Source organism: Bufo bufo, chromosome 6 (assembly GCF_905171765.1).
Source record: "Bufo bufo chromosome 6, aBufBuf1.1, whole genome shotgun sequence".
NCBI lineage: Eukaryota > Metazoa > Chordata > Amphibia > Anura > Bufonidae > Bufo > Bufo bufo.
In genome coordinates, this window is record NC_053394.1 from 260,663,480 (window position 1) to 260,683,340 (window position 19,861).

Consider the following 19,861-nt stretch of genomic DNA (forward strand, 5'->3'; position numbering starts at 1 on the left):
TGCATAAAAAAGCCTGAACATGTGGCAGCACCCTGGGGCGTCTGTGACTATCCTGTGAGTAATAGGCTGTGAGTCATGCTTTGCCTTTTTTTCCCCTCTGCTGAGACTTAAAAATCTGTAGCTTTAGGCCTCTTGCACACCAACGCTTTTTTTTCCCCCGTTCCGTATACGGAACCATTCATTTCAATGGATCCGCAAAAAACGTAAGGTACTCCGTATACCTTCCGTTTCCGTATTTCCATTCAACGATAGAACATGTCCTATTATTGTCCGCATAACGGACAAGGATAGCGCTGTTCTGTAAAAAACGGAATGCACATGGATGTCATCCGTATTTTTTGTGGATCTGTTTTTTGTGGACCACAAAATACTGAAAAAGCCATACGGTAGTGTGCAAGAGGCCTTATCCTGAATATATTCTAAAAGTTCCCTACAACACATGCAGATTTGTTGCAACATTGAGCACATCCACAGCATCTCTTTCTACTTTTTTTTTTTTAAGTGAAAGGTTTGTGGTTGTGATGACATTTTCAGGGTCATTTGCCTCCAATATACCTCAGTTTTAAAGAGCTGCACCAACAACTAGTCACACATGGTGTTGTAGTTTAAGCCTCATTCACATGTCAGTGTTCCACAGACAGCACATGTACCCATTCATTTTAATGTGAATATTCACACGGTCCGTGTTGTTAGCACAGATGCATGCTCTATTTTATCAGTGTTCGCGGATCCACCACTTATAGTCTAGGGGTCTGTGAATACTACAGATGCTATCCGTGTTGTACGGATCATTAGGTAGAAGAGAATCTTTGAAAATTATTTTTCAGCTGTGCACGGTCAGTATAACATGGATCCATCACTGGCCACCTTCTCACGGATTGGAGCACTGGCACGGATGTGTAAATGAGGCTTTAGGCCTCATGCTCATGACCGTATGCGTTTTACAATCTGCAAAATACGAATGACCCCTGTATTGCGTCCATGATCCACATTTTATGGCCAAGAATAGGACATGTATCCTTTTGCAGAACAGACACATGGATGACATCCGCGTTTGGCCAGTTTTTTTTTTGCGGACCAATAGATGTGAAAAATATGGTTGTGTGCATGAGGCCTTAAAATGGAAATGCAGTGCAATCTGCAGACAGCATGTTATTGAGCAGGAGCAGCTAAGAAAATTGCTAGTTTTATGGGAAATGAATCAGTATAACTTTTATTCATATGGATAGGTCATCAGTATCTGAACACCTGGGGACCCCCGTCAATTAGCTGATTGAGAAGGCACCGCTGATCGCAGTAGCTCCACTGGATACTTGCGGCTCGTCTTAAGCCATGTGATCTCATGTTCATCAGTTTTATGCGGCCTACGGAATGGATGGACTGCATGTTTAAAGTAACAGGTTTTCTTTATACCACAGGCATGTTCGGGAGGGGGTTTGTATGCTTAAAAAGGCTCTATGGTTGGGGTTAAACAAATTACCATGCGTCTGATGGAAATCATAATTTGTTAGTCCATTAAATAACCACAAACAAAACATTTAGTGAATCCACGAATGCTACTTCTAGCTTTTATTTCGATGTGTTCAGCTACGAGAGCCAAAAATTTCTCCATTATCATCATTCAATGTGAATGACACAATACATGAGGGTCCAGTGCAGTAGGGGGACAGAGGGGTTGTTGACAAAATGCCACATGTATCTTTTTTCCTTATGTTTAAGTATTTGGTTGTACAGTTTTCTAACCCGCTCAAAAAAAAGGTACATGGCATAAAATACTATATTGCATACTATTTACATTTGAACATACAAGAGTAAATGGACCATTGTACAAAATACACAATACCTACAGATTAACTTAAGAAGCTTGTGTAGGAATGCCCCTTATCCATCTGCTCTCCCTCTCCTCATATTCTGTTAAGACGCACAATATTGTGTAGAGCTGAACCTTAAAACACAGGCTTTCGCTGTGGAATGACAGACGATTAAAAACTCGTGTGAGAAAAATAAAAAGCAAAGTGCTGCTAACTACATGGGAAAGGTCACATGTTTCCATTAATATCCAAATCCATGGAATTTCTAACATTTCATGGAATGTTAATTGTGCAAAATCTAACATTCATTGGGTTAAAGGTTTCTCTCTCCCCCTCCCCCAGCTTTAGGATAGCCTCTCCTCAGGATAGGTCTTCATTATCAGATTGGTGGGGGTCCAATTCTTGGCAGCCCTGTCAATCAGCTGGTTGAAGGGGCTGTGGCACTGTGGCTTCTTCCTTACTGACCAAGAAATAGCTCATCCTGCTTGGTCACTAATAGTTAGATAAAACCGCTGATCAGCCACAGCCTGGAGAGTCTGACTCCCCCAATCTGATAGTAGTTGCCTATTCTGATCCCAGAAAAAAAACTTTTAAATGTCTAAAGAACTTACACTGCCCTCCACTGTCCAACTGCTGCAATGACTGGGTGAAGATAATAACTTGGACCTTCCTAGCAGCCAGAGAATCCAACAAGGATTTTCCATTTAGTCTTTAAAAGGGTACATTGGGAGTTGTAGTCTTCTCAGTTTACTTACCCCTTAAAATAAAACAACCCAAAAATCTTAAATCATATTCCAATACATGTAGCACATAACTAGTAGTCATGTACTAAATTCATCTATTTACATGTAATGCATGGAGTTAATACTGTAGCGTTTACCTGACAAATACCAATCAGCTGTTCTTATAAATGGACAGCCCAGTGTGAAAATATTCATACAGAAAAAACACTCAGATATACAGCTAGCCGACAGTAATCCGATTTACAGGTAATTTACCACTCTGCTCACAGATTTTGCTCTTCAACTCCGCTAACGGGGCATAAGGGCCGAGTCACTGCCCGAGTCTACTGTTCAACAAGGCAAAATGGAACCAGTCGAGCCATGTTTTTGGAACACAGCATGCCAGCAAAATCAATGTTCACAGCCTGTAGGCAATCATGGGAAAATAGGGTACAAGACGACTTGATTGTAGGGATGGTACAGAGAAGACTGAGAGCTCTGAGGCTTGTTCACACATACACTGGGAGAAAATGGACTTAAATACTCTTTTTCCACAGCTTGAAGGAACCTTTCAGCCAGGCGATCAAGTATCCGTCTTCCAAGGTATGAATATCATTGGAAGGGGATCGGAAAATGAGGTTAAATTGCTATCTTGCTAGGTCTGTTAATGCCCCTTAGATCCTGGCCTGTACAGGCTAAATGTTGAGTGATTACATTGCTTGGGGCTAAAGATCTTACATTATATAAACAGTTAATACTTAAATACATAAGTTGTATTTCTAACCAGTGGCTTTGCTTGTTCAGTTCCAGGCATAGTCATGGTGAGATTGGTTCTGTTAATCATTGCAGTGCAAGGGGTCCACATTCCACAGCAATGAACTGCTCCCAGAAAGAACGATGAACAGTTGTGCTGACAATCACATACACAAAACATTGTCAAGAGAGGTCGTTCTCAAACTTGTTTTGCATTGAAAGCTCCCCTTCTGGAGACCGAACTCAGCTTCTGCTGGAATTCTGAAGTTCTTCTCGGAGCCATGTTGGCAAAGGTTGCCCCAGTCTGTTCAGCAACTTGGACAGTTCAATGTTGTTTTCCCGATAAAGGTCTGCAAGGTGATTCCGGGACTAAAAACAGAAGATGAAGCATGGTTATGGACAGGGGTTCTCAACGAGAAAATAAGCAGTAGTTATTCCAGAAATTCTTAGTAAGTTACAGGTTCCCAAGACTCATCTTATGAGACTCTAAACTTTCAAAGGCCTAGGGCCTCATTCAGATGGCGGTAATGTGGGAGCATTTGATCATCCATATTACAGCTGCAAATGCCAGCCTGACTATGGGTCTAATGATAGGGATACATGATGCTGTAAGTTCCTATGATTCTGTTAGGGTCTATTCACACATCCGCAAAATGGGTCCGAATCCATTCTGCAATTTTGTGGACCGGGTGCAGACCCATTAATTTTTAACGGGGCCTGAATGTGCTGTCCGCATTCGCACTTCCACAAAAAATAGAACATGTCCAATTCTTGTCCGCAATTGCGGACAAGATTAGGCATTTTCTATTATAGTGCCGGCGATGTGCGGTCCGCAAAACACTTACGGACGTGTGAATAGACCCTTAATTTGTGCCATTTAGGCTACATGCACACTACAGTGTGCCGCCCCCCCCCCCCCCCCCCCCATGGGCGTATTGCGGCCTGCATACAGCAGGTCCGCAATACGCAATCACGGAGATGCGGAACGGAGGCACAGATCGGAACCCCGCGGAAGCACCATGGAGTGCTTCCGTGGTGTTTGTGGCCGTGCCCCCACACTGCAAAAAAGTAGCGCATACTCTACTTTCTTGTGATGCGGATCGCGGACCCCATTCAAGTGAATGAGTCCACGATCCGCATGCGGCTGCCCCGCGGTCTGTGCCCATGCGTCGCAGACCGCAGCACCGGCACGGAGCCCTTACGTTTGTGTGCATGTAGCCTTAGGCCGAATGCACACGGCCGTGTTCCGCGGCCAAGAGCGGTCCGTGGTATGCCAGGCTGGATTCCTGTTCAGAGCAGGAGCGCACAGCGTCATTGGTTGCTATGACGCCGTGCGCTTTATGTCGCCGCTGCTGTACAGTAATACACTCGTATAGTTAATACACTCGCATAGTGTATTACTGTACAGCAGCGGCGGCATGAAGCGCACGTTGTCATAGCAACCAATGACACCGTGCGCTCCTGCTCTGAACAGGAATCCAGCCCGGCATACCACGGACCACGGCCATGTGCATTCGGCCTAAACCTGAGGCTGTGTCAGGATTGGAGCCTCTGCTATGGACACTGAAATGCTCATCAAGCATCTGATTGAAGCTTTACTTCAACAGCTGAGATGATTTTAATATACCCAAAATAATTTTGTGCTTTGTCATTTAACATTAATATGATGTAAACTGAGAATATCTATGCTGTACAAAAGCATCATTGCCCCCTTGAATACTATACGCACAGCACCTGGACAAGAGTGCAGATGTGCCTGTACAAAATGTGAATGGGACTGAGCAGCAATATCCCACAAAGACCATAGATGAGAGCTGTGCAGAGTCTAGTAAACTAGAGTGGGCATGTGCTGCAGACCCTTAGAAAACTCAGATTAAAGGCTATGTTCACCTTTGGGGGCAACTTTTCTTTTATTATTGCATTGTACTCCTTATGGAGGTAATATTTTTAATAAAGACCCATTGAAAAAAATATTTGAGTCCTTCTCTCTGTACAGAGAGGAGACGCTCTATTAGCAGGATCTGAATTAGCAGGGAGCTGACAGCTCTTTATCTTTGCTCTCTGACATTATAAACATTCATTACTGCTCAGTCCTTATCTTACTGATAATAATGTGGCTTAAATAAGTGTTTATGACCTCTTAGTAATTTAGAGATAAACGGTTATTAGAGAACACAAAAAAAATTAAAGTAGGATTCACACAACTAGAAACAGTTAACCCTTTGTGACAGAACGGCTCAATATTTTAAAAAAAACTTAAAAAAAAATGTTTTTTTAGCCCAAAATTAGTAAAATGCAATCATAGAAAAAATTACCAGGGAAGGTGTACATAGCATGCCTTTTCCTATAGTTTTATTCTTCATAATTCAATAGTATAGGTGATGGTCGTGAACTATGCTATATTTTATTAAAGAAAAATTGCCCCTTTCTACACTTAATCCCCCCTGTCTCTGAACTGACTGGATAAATCCGTACACAGAACTCTATGAGGAGGAGGAAGAACTGAGGGAGACAAGATACGGCAGCAGCTACTACCCTGTTTCCCCGAAAATAAGACCTACCTCTAGTTTTGCCTATCGCTGTAATATAAGGCATCCCCCCGAAAATAAGGCCTCCCCGATTATAAAGCATCGGCCAGACATAATGCCTCCCCGATTATAAAGCAAGCCACCCCAGAATGTAAGGAGCTCACTGATTGGCCGCAGCCGCCGCCAGGACAAGCTGCCGCCTTCTTCCGCCCGCTGCTTGCTCTGCCCTGATGGCGTCTCACAACTTGGCTGGCACGGACACACAGGGGACGGGGTGACAGGTAGGGGGGGGAATATCTGATGAAGATGGGGGGGGGGGGGGGGGGGGGGGGGGAAGAGTAAAAACGGTAATTAAAATGACACAGGGTGATCAGAGGGGGGAATCAAAATGACACAGGGGTATCAGGGTGGGGAGGGGGATCATTTAAAATGACAGGGGGATCAGAAGGGGGAATCAAAATGACACAGGAGGATTATAAGGGGGTACTAAAATGCTATAGTAATCCCCCCCCCCCCCCCTCTGATTCTCCTGTACCATTTTGATTCCCCCTTCTGATCCCCCTGTGTCATTTTAAGTGATCCCCCTCCCCACCCTGATACCCCTGTGTCATTTTGATTCCCTTCTCTGATCACCCTGTGCCATTTTAAGTGATCCCCCTCCCCACCCCGATTTCCTTTTTTTTTTGTTCAACAATAAATGTGTACCGTATTTTTCTTCATGGAAAAATAAGACCTAGCGCATCTTTTGGAGCAAAAATTAATATAAGACACTGTCTTATTTTCGGGGAAACAGGGTATGTGGTGATTAATCTCTCCCCAGAATGGGTTATCAGGTGAAAAAATTATTCAGCTCAGAGATTAAATAAATCACTCACTCAAAGGTGCAGCCACAAATGGTCTCTCTGCCCTTTCTGTTGTAAGCAGATTTCTTCAGTGTATGGATTTGATCGGTTAATTCACAGACCGTGATGAAGGTAGAGACTGGGGGGGGAAGGGGGGTTGACTATAGAAACAGGCACTTCTTTAATAAAAATATATTCCAAAATTCTAAATTATCACCTATACTATTGACTTACAAAAAGTTAAACTTTAGGTATGCTTTAAACATTTATACAGAGCTCTGCAACATGTAAAAGGAGGTTACTCATTTTATAAAGTGATGTCCCTATCTGAGGACTTCACCAATCCTGAGACGAAAGTGGGCCACAGCAGTGGTGCAATTAGGCATGCTTCTGGCTGCGCATGGAACTACAGCATAGGCCCATTCACGTGAGTGGGGCCGCACTGCATCATGTTGCAAGAAGGGAATACCCCTTTAATAAATATTGCAGAGAATACAACAAAGGTGTAAAGAATATTAACACAGACTCTAGGACGTCATCCATGACACATAGTTACTTCCATCTCCTATAGCGTACACTTAAAGTGCTTGCAGAGAACTCACCGAAGGCTCCATTTCTGGGTATCTGCGACCCTTGCTCTTTCCAAGGCATTTGGTTTTCCCATTATCTATCACCTGACACCAGAATCCTTTTGCTTCATCAAACCTAGGTGAATAAAACATGTTGGTTAGTGTACCACTGCCCATATACTATGATTCTGTATATCCAGACATAAATACAATATCTAACATACACGGATTCATGTATATATTAAAAATAATGAACTTCTATAGTCAATTCAGGGTATGAAAGGGAATCAGTCACCAGTGACCTCCCTATCCATTTCCATAGACACATAGCTCTGGTTCACCTGATTAAAACACAATTTTTCTTTTGCTGATCCGAGGCTTCGTTCCAGAGTTAGAAGTTTTCCTAATATGCAAATTAGGCATTTGGTACAACAAGGGCAACACCATTGCTCTTGTTGCACACAAGCTTCACTCCTTTCTATGGCCAGCCCCTTCCTCGCTGTTCTGCCACTGCCTAACTTTGTTGATCAAAGCAGAGACGGAGGGGCTGGCCTTTAAAAGGAGTGGAGATTGGGTGCAACAAGAGCAAGAGTGATGCCCTCAATGCACCAAAGGCCTAATTTGCATACTAAGAAAAAGTATTAACTTGAGTACGGAGCCTCTGATGAAAAAAGAAAAACAATGTTTTAATCAGGTGAGAGGGTGCTGTTGATTCCCTTTTAAAAGCACCTCTGAAAAGTAGTGGTGGAAGCGTCATGACAATGAATAGCTCTACAGCAGGCATGGTCAACCTGCGGCTCTCCAGCTGTTGTAAAACTACAATTCCCACCATGCCCTGCTGTAGGCTGATAGCTGTTGGCAGTCTGGGCATGCTGGGAGTTGTAGTTTTGCAACATCTGGAGAGCCTCAGGTTGGCCATCCCTGCTCTAGAGCCATCACAGCACTGGATATACATTATATTTCATATTTACTGCACTGGTTACAAGCTCCTACACAGAAACTTACAGGACATAAACTCTCCTTGTGGAAGTACTTTCTGCAAGAACAAAAGTTTACTTGTGGAGAGGTGAAGCTGAGCCAGTGAGTGAAAGGGGTGCATTATGGAGAAGGAGCGGACAGACTAATGTGTTTATGTAAGAACGCCATCGTCAATACTACATGAACCTGAAACCTGCAATGCTGGAAACGCCATAGCCTACGATGACACACTAATAGGAATCGCACAATGGTTGTCCTTTCTGATAACATTACTACAAATCATCATCAAATTGATTAGCAAATAGTAAAACATGCATAAAAGGTAGATTTACAGGCAGATTATCGGGAATGAACGTTCCCGCAAAAGCATATTCTTGACAATCTGCCTGTCTAAATGTGCCGTCATCACCCTATGAACAAGCAAAACGCTCGTTCATCAGATGATCCTGTCGTTTGTGCAGGCAGATCAAGTATCGTTCCTGGGCAGCAGATGGCTCTGTCTAAATAGCAATCCCCTGTCCTCATACTGTGAAGATCGCTGCATGTAAATGCAGTGGTCGCCTTCACTGAACGAGCAGCCGGCTGTCAGGAAGGAACGTTTCTTTACCGACAATCGGCTTTCTGGTCAGTGCGTGTAAAGGCATTCATAACCTGACCAGGTAAGTAGGTGACCATCACCTTGCCTGGTATGGTGTAAGCAAGCGCTGCAGCTTGTTCCATGAGACCTCTATCCTTCCACTGAAAACTTACTTGAGGGCCTGTGTGTAATTGAAATGAGGCGTCACTCCCAAGAACTTCTGGACACCATCCATGGCTGCAGATGGGTTGTTACGCAATTCTTGGCCATCAACTATATAAAGCTGGTGGAGGGAAAAAGAAATAAAATTATCACCAAACTGCTTACACACTGAAATGCGGCCTGAAATTCTGTAATAGACCGGGTGATAAATGGGATGGCTGGGAGCTAGCAATACCTGGTAAGACAGAAGGGATACTAAGTCATGAATATAAACGGGCCTTCTTCTGGGACTGTGCCAGTGAGCTCTGAAGTCATCACTTCTCTATTCATTAGGGCACTTGATGTATGAAGCCCATTATGCACTACACAAATTGCCTCACAGAAAAATTGGTCTTGTTGCTCGTAACAATAACAACCAGAGAGCACAAGACAAATGAACACTGGAGTCTGACTGGTGAGTAGGGGCAATGAGGACCTTTCCATGTGTGATAAATTCTGCTACAGGAGGTCCACTGTGCCAAAAACTTTACAGATGTAGGAAAACACAGGTTTCATCTATTCATATAGAGAAACTCTAGAACAGGGGTGCTCAACCTGCGGCCCTCCAGCTGTTGCAAAACTACAACTCCCAGCATGCCTGGACAGCCTCCAGTTATAAGGGCATGCTGGGAGTAGTAGTTTTGCAACAGCTGGAGGGTCCCAGGTTGAGCATCCCTGTTCTAGAACATTGCCTAAAATGTAAACCTTTGAAGAAAAAGAACATAACACATTGGTATTTGTTCACATTGGCATTTTTACCATTCCATCATGGTTTTAGGTATTTTGATAGCAAGAACAGTGCAGTCTGCAGTGCCATTTCTGATGTAAAAAATACAGGAGCCCTGGAATACGCCATTCCTTGCTGGTATCCACAGAAAACAGATCAAGAATATCAATGGACTTGCTTTGCAGAAAGTCCAGCAGTGACCTGATGCAAAGTATCAGGTCAGTTTCCACCTGGCTCTCTCCGATACAGCAGAAGTAACTCCTAAAAGTAAGGAAACAGCCATCCATACATATGGCAGCAGCCCTTCTACTAAATGAATGACAATGCAGAATCTCCACAAGAGTGAGAAGATCCTCCAATATCTCTCCAGTTGCCTTTAAAGAGGTTGTGCCAAGTTTAAGTTATCGCCTATCCACAAGATAGGGATAGATAACCAGCTGATCATTGGGGCCACCACTGATCCTGAGAACGGGGGTCCCATTCCGCTGTTCTGATGGAGCGGCAGATCAAGGATGCGCCCTGCCGCTCCAATCTTTCTCTATGGGAAAGCCGGAGACCGTATAGTACAGTACCCGGCTATCTCTGGCAGGCCCAGAGCAGCGTTCCTCAACTTCAGTCTTCACGTCCCACCTGCCGGTCTTGATTTGAGAATATCCCACAGAATGAATAACTGTCATAAGTCCTGATGCACTGACACTAATTATATCACCTGCTCAATACTAAGAAAATCCTGAAAACATGACCGGCAGGTGGGCTTTGAGGACTGGAGTTGAGGAACACTGCCATAAAGAATGAATAGAGCAGCAGGGCACATGCTAGACCTGCTATTCCATCAGATCGGGGGAGAGGTGTCTTGGACTCCTGTTTACAAGATCAGCAGTTGGACCCCCCAGTGATCAGCTAGTTATGGGATAACTTATAAACTTGGCACAACCCCTTCAAGTAAAAGACCCTTTACACAGGCCAAGAATCCGCCAGATAATCGCTAACAAATTATCTGGCGGACATTTGTCAGGTAATATGCTCGTTTGTGCAAGCAACTAAATCATTGTTTACCTATGGTCTAAACTAGGGTTGTTTCGATACAAAAATTTTGATTTGGTTTTTAATACCATAAAGTATTGCGATACTCGATACCACGAAAAAAAAAAAAAAAAGCTGCGTGCATTCCGCATTTTATGGAATGTCCGGCCCATAATCGAACAGTCCTATCCTATTTTTGGGGGGGACAAGGCGAAAAAAAAAAACAAAAAAAAAAAACACGAATCGCAGTTTTTACTTTCACCGCATAGGAGATATATTTTAATATAGTTTGGACTTTTCGGACGTGGCGATATTTTGGGAAAAGGGGTGATTTATTCTTAATATTTTGTTTTTTTAATATTGAGGTCCTATTAGGATGAATAGGACCTCACATTCTCCCTGCTGCCCTGTGCATAATACACACAGCAGCAGGGAGATTACCATGGCAGGCAGCCAGGGCTGCCATGGTAACCGATCGGAGCCCTACAATTACACTGCTGGGGCTCCAATCAGAAACTGCCACCAATGAGAGGAGGTGAGGGCACTCTGTGGCCATTGCCACCAATGATTTTAATACTGGGGGGTGGGAAGAGGGCGCACTGCACCACCAATGATGATCAACGGCACCTGAGGGGTTAATTGCTGCGGATTGCAGGTGCCGGCAATGTGTTTCTGCCGCCGCCTGCATTTGTAATGCATTAAACGTTAGTTATCATTGGTAGCGCAGTGGCCACAGCCCCTCCCCTCCTCTGCCCTCTCATTAGAGGCAGTGGCAGCACAGGGGGGAGGGAGGGAGAGACTGCTTCCTTCTTCCTGTGCTGCTGAGGGAACATGGCGCACACAGAGCAGCGCGATCCATGTTCTCGGATACTGGGCTGTGCAGTAGCACAGCTTAGTATCGATAAAAGACAAATCCCAGTATCGTATAGATTTTGGGCTAAAAGTATCGATTGGGTATCGAAAGGTCGATACACGAAACAACCCTAGTCTAAATAGCACTCTGTTGCTGGCAAACGAGTCATAGCTGTTGCTCCTTCCCATAATGTGGAGGAGATCTCTGCATGTAAATGCACTGGTCTCCTCCACTGATGAGCAGGCAATTGTTAGGAACCAACGCTTCCTTCTTGACAATCGCCTGCTAAATCTTCCCGTGTAAAGGGACCTAAACAAGCTGCATATAAGCAGTCCGCTGCTCACCAAGCAGCCCAGCTGAAGATATATTATGGATATATTATTATTTACGGAACGGGATATTCCTGCATCTAAATCTACAAGACTGCCCTAACCAGCCGGTTGAGGTGGCTGCATCTAAGAGGACCATATAGGCTCTGCTGTTTCCATTACTCCCATAAGTGAAAGGGGAGAGCTGCAAACACAGAAAGCCACAGCACCAGATGCAGTGGGGACCTCCATTATTGAAATAAATTCGGGTCCCAGAGGTGGGACCTGCCATTAATCAGACATTTATGACATATTGTGTGAATGTGCCATGAATGTCTACAGTGGGAATAACCCTTTGAAGGGTTAGGGATCCTGCCCATCTGTTTTAGGGTATGGTCACATGGCAGATTTCTAAACTGGATTCCACACTTAAATCTGTATATATTTTTTTTATGTCCCAGTGATTTGAATTAAATCCAGGCGACACCACTTCTTCACATGAATGGAACACATTGTGAGTGGACAGATTCGTGGCACGGCAAGCTGTACATCCACAGCAGAAACCCAAGGGCCTGATAGAAAAGTCTGCCATGTGACAATAAGCTTATTTATGATGCCTTACATTGAATAACTGCAGTGTACTATATGACTATCTGCACCATTTATTCTAGTATTTATTTTATGCACTTATATAGGGCTGACATATTCCGCAGCACTTTACAGACATTAGCATCAAGCTGTCCCCAATGGGGCTCACAATCTAAGGTCCCTATCAGTATGTCTTTGGAGTGTGGGAGGAAAACGGAGCACCCGGAGGAAACCCACGCAAACACAGAGAGCACATACAAACTCCATGCAGTGCTTGGTCAGATACGAAGCTAGGACCACAGCGCTGCTAACCACTGAGCCACCGAGCTGCCCACGTCTTAGCCTAAAGGTTACCATAGCAAACAAAGACAGCTTCTGTCACACTAACCTGGCTCGTTGGGTAGTAGGTCAGCCATCTCTCCAGGTGAGTAGCATACCAACCAGGCAGCAGGCAGCGGCTCTGCAGATTTTTCAGTTCATGTGGAGCATGTAAACCAGCCATAATGACTTGAGCAAAGGTGTGGTTGATTGCCACTGGATCATTGTGTGCTCGCTGGTGCTAACCAAGGAAAGCAAAAGAAGGTTGTCACCATATTGCAGCAAACACCATGCATCTAAAAAGCTTTACAAACTCGGAAAATGACCCTATCGGTACAAACGTTCTCGGACATTCTGTCTACTGCGCCCTCATAATAGGCCGGCATGCCCGGTTTTGCAGAGATCACTTTCCAGCCTGTGGGGCAGCAGTCATATCCTTCCCATGGTTTATTCTTTGCCACCAATGAGAGATTACAGTTTATTCAAAATCGTATTGAGATAGTCAAGTCCAGGTGCCCAGGGCTTTACGTTCCTATTCAGACGAGGGGTGATCTGTGGGATTTCCAGACCAGGTTTATATGGTAATGGGTCTGGAGGAGCTGTAATGCCTTGTTCTTAAGCTTTTAGTCTCTCAAACAAAAAGGCCGTAGATAGTATTTGTCGCCTTGATTATTTCTGACAGGTCCATTTTAAATCATCCTTTTTGGCCGCAAACTATAACACATGTGTGGAAAGTGAGCCACTTGAATGAACTTCATAAGTGTCATAGCTTTCGTAAGATAAAGAAATGGCAAAGGGAAACCATATTTAGATGAAGTATTTCCCCTGAGCAGTGGGCTGCTAGTCACACCACACAGATTGTTCTTCAAAACCGCCAGAAAAAAGCAATTAACTTTGTATGCGTCTAGCAGAGATGACCAGGAATAGTTAAATCAATAAAGGAGATTAGCTGAAGCCCCTGCAGACAACGCCGGTCCTGGTTGTTGTAGATTTACTGTAATGAGCTTTTTCTGCAGCCACAAACACCGGTCATTTAGGCTAATAATGACAGAGCAAGAGAACGTCTGCACCGGCAATGCCAACAAACTATTAACCTTTAAGGACCTCTTCACAAACTAAATTCTAGACACCCCGGGGGCCACAAGAACTGGGACAGTAGCATCCCTAACCTCTAACGTCACCCAACTAAATCAACTTTCTCCTCTACAACTCTGATTCCTTTATATAAAGGCTGCAGATACTGTAATGGTAAGCAGATCTGTTACTGGAGATTAAATTTGGGCTGCTATCTTGCTCACAGGCCAAACATTGACTGGCGCACGTGAGTGGTCCTTTGGATAGTATCCAGTTATATCTGTATTCTTGAGCATGTATCAAATTTAGGCTATGCTTTAAAGAGGACCTTTCATCAGGATAGCTCTAGTCTATTATTCTACCTTATAGGGCGGCCCCCAGTTATGACACAGCTCTTATTTTTTTCCTACAGAACCCCCCCGTTCGTCCGCTGTTGGCCCCGTATATTTTGGCGCCTTATAATATAATAAAGCGACTCGGTTATCCTAGGCGGAGACTTGTATTTTCCCTGGGAGTGGTTATCTTCTCCCTGTTTGTGAGCACAACCAATCAGAGAGATTAGCCAGGGGGGTTCTGTAGACAAAAAAAAAGTGCAATGGCATCAGTCGGGGCCGCCTTATAAGGTAACTTATAGATAGCCTGATGAAGGGTCCTCTTTAAGAAGGGACTTTATCATTGTTTGTGGGAGTTTCTGCTATCGTTTTACTATCATATCTACATGTCTATTTTGCACTCTATTCCCTGATGAACCTAATTTTGGGGAAACGCGTTGGGAGTTAGGGTGTTGGTTTTGATTTATGATGTTTGTTAGGGCAGATAGGGGCATGTTCAGGCATAGGTACGGGGACAGAGGGCACCTACCATCAAGGTGTTTCTCTGGGCTGAGCCAGTAATGGGGACTGTTTAGGGAGAGATTCCCCGTTACCCTGTCATGGTGTATTTCTTACGCCCCTTGCTCTAAATTGTATTTTGGACATCTTAGCAGCACTTTTCCTGGGTATACGTATATATAACATTAGCTCCTTTTGGGTGTTTTTTATAATTTGATTTATATTAAAAAGTTACGTTTTTTTGGTGCATGCTTTCTATGATTCAGATCAAATTTGGGCCACTCCTTGTCACAGCATTTTGGTTGTGGCACTAACACGGGCAAACCAGAATGTGCTGGACCAAGCCTGAAGGGTTTAAAGAGGACATTATGCAATCAGTGCTTCCAGTGTCAGACTGTGCTTTGAACAGGGTCCTGGAAAAAAATCGGACAGCACAATGTGTGCTGTCCGTTTCCGTTGTTCCGTATGTCCGAAAAAATATAAAACTTGTCCTATTCTTTTCCGCAAAAATCGGAACCTGGACCAATACAAAGTCAATGGATGCGCAAAAAACGGAAAACATTCGTATGTCATTACGTATGTCATCCGTTTTATGCGGATTCCGTTCCTGGAAATTAAATGGCACCTGAGGTAACACATAACTAGACTTTTATTCACTTTTTTTTTTCAATTTTTTTTCAAAGAAATCCAAACAACTTTATTTGCTTATTGAAATTTATACATGTTTCCGTTTTTTTGCAGATCCGCAAAAAACGGATGACATACGGATGACATATGGAAACATTTTCAGGAACAACGGATCCGCAAAAAAACGGACCGAAAATCGGGATATAGAAAAATACTGACGTGTGAATGTAGCCTAAAGGTGGAAAAAGTTCTGAAAGGATTTATCTTTGTCTCATTTTTTTACAGCACAGAAACCTGACATTTTAACAGGGGTGTGTAGACTTTTTATATCCACTGAATGTCAGGAGATTTGACAGGTCCTCTTTAATAACCCAAACTGTTGCAGCACTAGCGGAGTCTGATCTGCATGTCTACTATTAGTAAATTCAGCAGAGACCACTTGTTTCCAGCGCAGAGCTATTGCTCTTCTACTAGATATACCCAGGCAGCCCCCCTGATGCTCCAATGCTAACATCTCATGCTCCGATGCGCTCCCTTGCTCTGCACTAGATCGCACAGGGCAAGGACTCTTGTTTACAATAACACACTGCCAGGCAGACGCTTCCGCCCGGCAGTATGTTCGGCGACGTCACCGGGATTCCTGGCAGCCCCAAGGAGAGCCCGGTTCGTCACCGGAACTCCTGAAAATGCCTTTGCCCTGCGCGATTTAGCGCAGTGCAAAGGAGAGCATCGGAGCATGAACTGCTCCGATGCTCAAGTCAGGGGCGCTGCCTGGGTGAAAATGGAGGTATGTCCGGGTTCAACTCTGAACCCGGACAACCCCTTTAATTGGGATTAGAATATCAGTATAGTCGAGACTGAACTTCATCACTTCCAGCATGCCCAATACCCTCCTTACTATAAATACTGGAACCATGTAACTGGTGGTCACTTTTGGGACACCCCTTATTTATTATTAAATTATATATAAATATATATTTAATATCGCTATTTAAGAACCACCCGCTTTGTAGCCCTGGCAGAGGAATAGAAAATGAATAAAAATGTCCATAGAAGCATTCCCGTGTTTTCTACATTGCCCACTTCGTCATACCAGTGTAATAAAACCTGGGTTTGTGATATGTGAAACTAATATACAATGACTTCAAACATATTATTAAGTGTGCGGTCGCGAGTAAAAGGTCAGCGAACTGTGGATTAATATAATAACAGTAATTAATCTTTCCAATTCATTCTCGTTATATTCACTACCCATACAGCAATTAAACATAGACATTTCATTTACCTGGTACCAAGAATAGGCCCGATCGGCAGGATTAATCAGGATGACAATAATCTTGGCTCCGGGCAGGAGAGCGGCTGCGCGTTTTGGTACCACTTCTAAGTCAAAGTAGTTTGCACTTTTCTCAAACATGAAGTCTGTGCTGGCATTGGAGGGCATGGGGAAAAAATCCATGTACCTAGAGATATGAGTAAAGTGGTGACTGGTCACTGATGTGGGTTCAGTAGAGAAAGAAAAAGATATCTATACAGAGTTTTACAGTGCATTTACCAGTCAATGCCTTTGTGGTAGTTTAAACCATTGAAAAACTGAATTTCTTCAAAGGTGACAGGGCTCTGGAAGTTGCTGGTGACAGCCTGGTGCATGTTGAGGAAGGAGTACAGGGCGGTTGTACCTGTGAAAGAATGAAAGACAATTACAAAAAGGGTCCGATTCTTGTGGATGTCACTGTACGCATTGCATAGGATGAAAAACACAGCAAAAAAATAAAAAATAAATGAAAAATTTACATGATGCGGGTTTAAAATCTGCCCTAGTAGGTCAGTTTCCGCAGTGTATGGATGAGTTCTTGTAACATCTCCACTTTTCTGGTTTTGATTTACCATCCACATTTTCATGAGGAATCGGCTGACCAGTAATCTTTTTCTCAGGATTAAATAAATGGAAATTACCAGTACACTTACCAGTCTTTTGGGGCCCAACAACAAGAAACTTGGGCAACCTGTCACACGTCTTCTCCTTTGACCAGATGTCCTTATGCCTCTTGTCGCCACATGGGTTCTGGGATAAGAGACAATATGCATTGGTTGCTTAAAGTGAAGTTTGCTGTGCAGGACACACAATTGGGTGGCACGCAGTTGTCAATTAACCCCTTAAAGACTGGGCCATTTTTCATTTTGGATAATTTTTTCCCCACGTTGCAATAGCCATAACTTTATTTTTAAAGCCACCTTTTAATTTACCATTTTTAAAGCCACCTTTTAATTTACCATTTTTATGGTACGTACGCCTTTTTGTATCAGTTATTCAAATATTTTTTATTTTGGCAAATCTCGTGTTTTTCATATTTTTTTTTCTCCTGTTCCGGCGTTCATCACACAAGAAATTTAAAAAAACATTTATATGTTTATTTTTTTAATGCTTATATATTTTTATATGTAAAATTTGAAAAGGCGGGTGATTTAAACTTCGTGAATTTTCTTAAAACTTTTTTTTTTTTTTTTTTTAGGGGTCTAGTACATAGGATCGTTTGATCCGTTCTCCTATTTACCCTACGATCTCTATTAGGGGGAATAGGATTTTTACACTTTCCATTGTGCATAGTTCAGCATGGAGATTACCATGGCAGGCCTGAAAGCCTTCAGCAGTGTCCAGGCTGCCATGGCAACCGATCGGAGCCCCGCGATTTCACTGCTGGGGCTCCGATCGGATACATGTATGGGATAATGCGTTAAGGAGTTAATTCATAAATTTCCAAGCAGAATATAGTATCTTTTTATAACTCTTCATCATGCCGTTCCTCTCTTATACATTCCCATTTATAAGAGCTTAAAAGGTTCACTTAAAGTGAAGATACGGGTCTTCCATTTTGCAATCTCTGGATTTCATTACTAGGTAAAAACAAGAGACAGTATGGCACAGTATAACCATATACCTCCACTCCTGTTGAAAAAGGCTTGCATGCCGAAACGCGTCCTGGTTGTAGGACTTTCTGCTTTATGAAGAAATAATAAAAAAGAAGCTTATTTGAAAGACACAGCTGCTGGGATTTATCTTTTGTATATACCTCCACTGGCTGAAAGCACAGGAGAAATAGAACATCCTTCATTCCCTCTAAAACCTTTGGAGTGAGGCGGATACGAATTGGTATGTAATCATCATGACATGTCTGAGTGTTACATAATCCGTGAATACACTTACCTGCCACAGCGGGTTCTTCTCTTGGGGGAAGATCTCAAAATATCTCTTTGCAAGGTGGACGGGTGGCAGAGTCTGTAGTCTGAGGTTGGTCCAGCACTGCACAAACTTTACTAGGCTTTCAAATGTGTAAAGCCCCAGGCGATCATTGCCGTAGTTAGAAAGATGTGTCATGAAGATGCTGATCTGTAACAGACGCACACAGGGAATGCCATCTAGGTTAACTCTCCTAAGTAGAGCACTTGGCTGTATAAACACACATCTATTATTAATGCGCCACGCAGAGAGATAAGACGACGGTATAGAGGGCGAGGTGCTGCGGGATTTCAGACCTAGGTCCAATTTTCTGGTTAGAATTCACATCCATGTGATGTACAGAAGTCTTTTTTGACATTAACATGACATTACAGAACTAGAACCGGTGAATATTTCATGACCTCGCCATGGCGCTGTGCTGAATATTTCAGTGGAGAAGGATGGGGGGTGCCTGCGCTCTGCTCTACTTGTGCATCCAAGTTCTCTCTTCAGAGACCACGGCTTGCACTAGGATACACTGTAACCCATTATGGAATCCAAACTATTCAACAATGCTGAAATGCAAACTAAAGTCTCCATGTCTTAAATAAAAATTCCCATGTATTTAACTGTCCTTTTATTAAATCTGTAAAAGAGAAATAATGTTCTAGTAATTTATTTTTGTAAACTTTCATGTGGACGGACATATTGCCGAACATTTCCTTCAGCAGGGTGTGTTCGCTTTACAGCAGCAGCAGTGATAGGGAGCGGACAGAAATATCATGGCTTAGGAGTCTCCAGGCCTCTCCACCAAAGAGCGACAGGGGAGATACGTGATGCCACCTCATTTAGGCCTGCAACAGTGCAGGAGGAAACGAGACAACACGGGGGATCCACTTGCAAAAAAAGAAGTTCTCTTTACTTACCTGGCCCTTGCTCCAGTTCTAACAGCTGGGTTCTGTTAACAGGGCTGAAGCAATGACCTCACGTTGACAAGTGACCGCTGCAGCCAATTACCGGCCTCAGCAGTGCATTGAAGAAACCGGACAACCCCTTTAAGCCCCCCACCCTCTGCTGACTCTGTGCGAGTCTACACAGCAAAGCACAAGTGAGAAGAAGAAAACAGGAGGCACTGGTGGCCAGTGTAAAAACTGGAATAAATCACTATTACACTTATTTTATATTCTTCCCTTAAAAATAACCCCAAAACCAGAAGAAAAAACACACAAAAATGATGACTTGTCTCTATAAAGATGTATGTATATATAATGAAGAAAATCCGCAGCACTCCTTGAAAAATAAAATGTGCTCTTTATTC

The 19,861-nt window shown here is 43.3% G+C and overlaps 1 protein-coding gene across 2 annotated transcripts in view; it reads right to left on the reverse strand.

Annotated features, from left to right (window-relative positions):
• Window positions 1-1,542: 1,542 nt before the first annotated feature.
• Window positions 1,543-19,861, reverse strand: part of NDST2 (N-deacetylase and N-sulfotransferase 2) — a 143,314-nt gene continuing 124,995 nt past the window's right edge. For both annotated transcript variants that reach the window (XM_040439038.1, XM_040439039.1), the window contains exons 7-14: window positions 18,532-18,714; window positions 17,295-17,391; window positions 16,882-17,005; window positions 16,615-16,789; window positions 12,869-13,039; window positions 8,954-9,063; window positions 7,259-7,361; window positions 1,543-3,655 (exon numbers count right to left, since the gene is read on the reverse strand). In XM_040439038.1, the coding sequence (XP_040294972.1) occupies window positions 3,530-3,655; window positions 7,259-7,361; window positions 8,954-9,063; window positions 12,869-13,039; window positions 16,615-16,789; window positions 16,882-17,005; window positions 17,295-17,391; window positions 18,532-18,714 (1,089 nt within the window). In that variant the 3' untranslated portion in view covers window positions 1,543-3,529. The remainder of the gene's footprint in view (window positions 3,656-7,258; window positions 7,362-8,953; window positions 9,064-12,868; window positions 13,040-16,614; window positions 16,790-16,881; window positions 17,006-17,294; window positions 17,392-18,531; window positions 18,715-19,861) is intronic.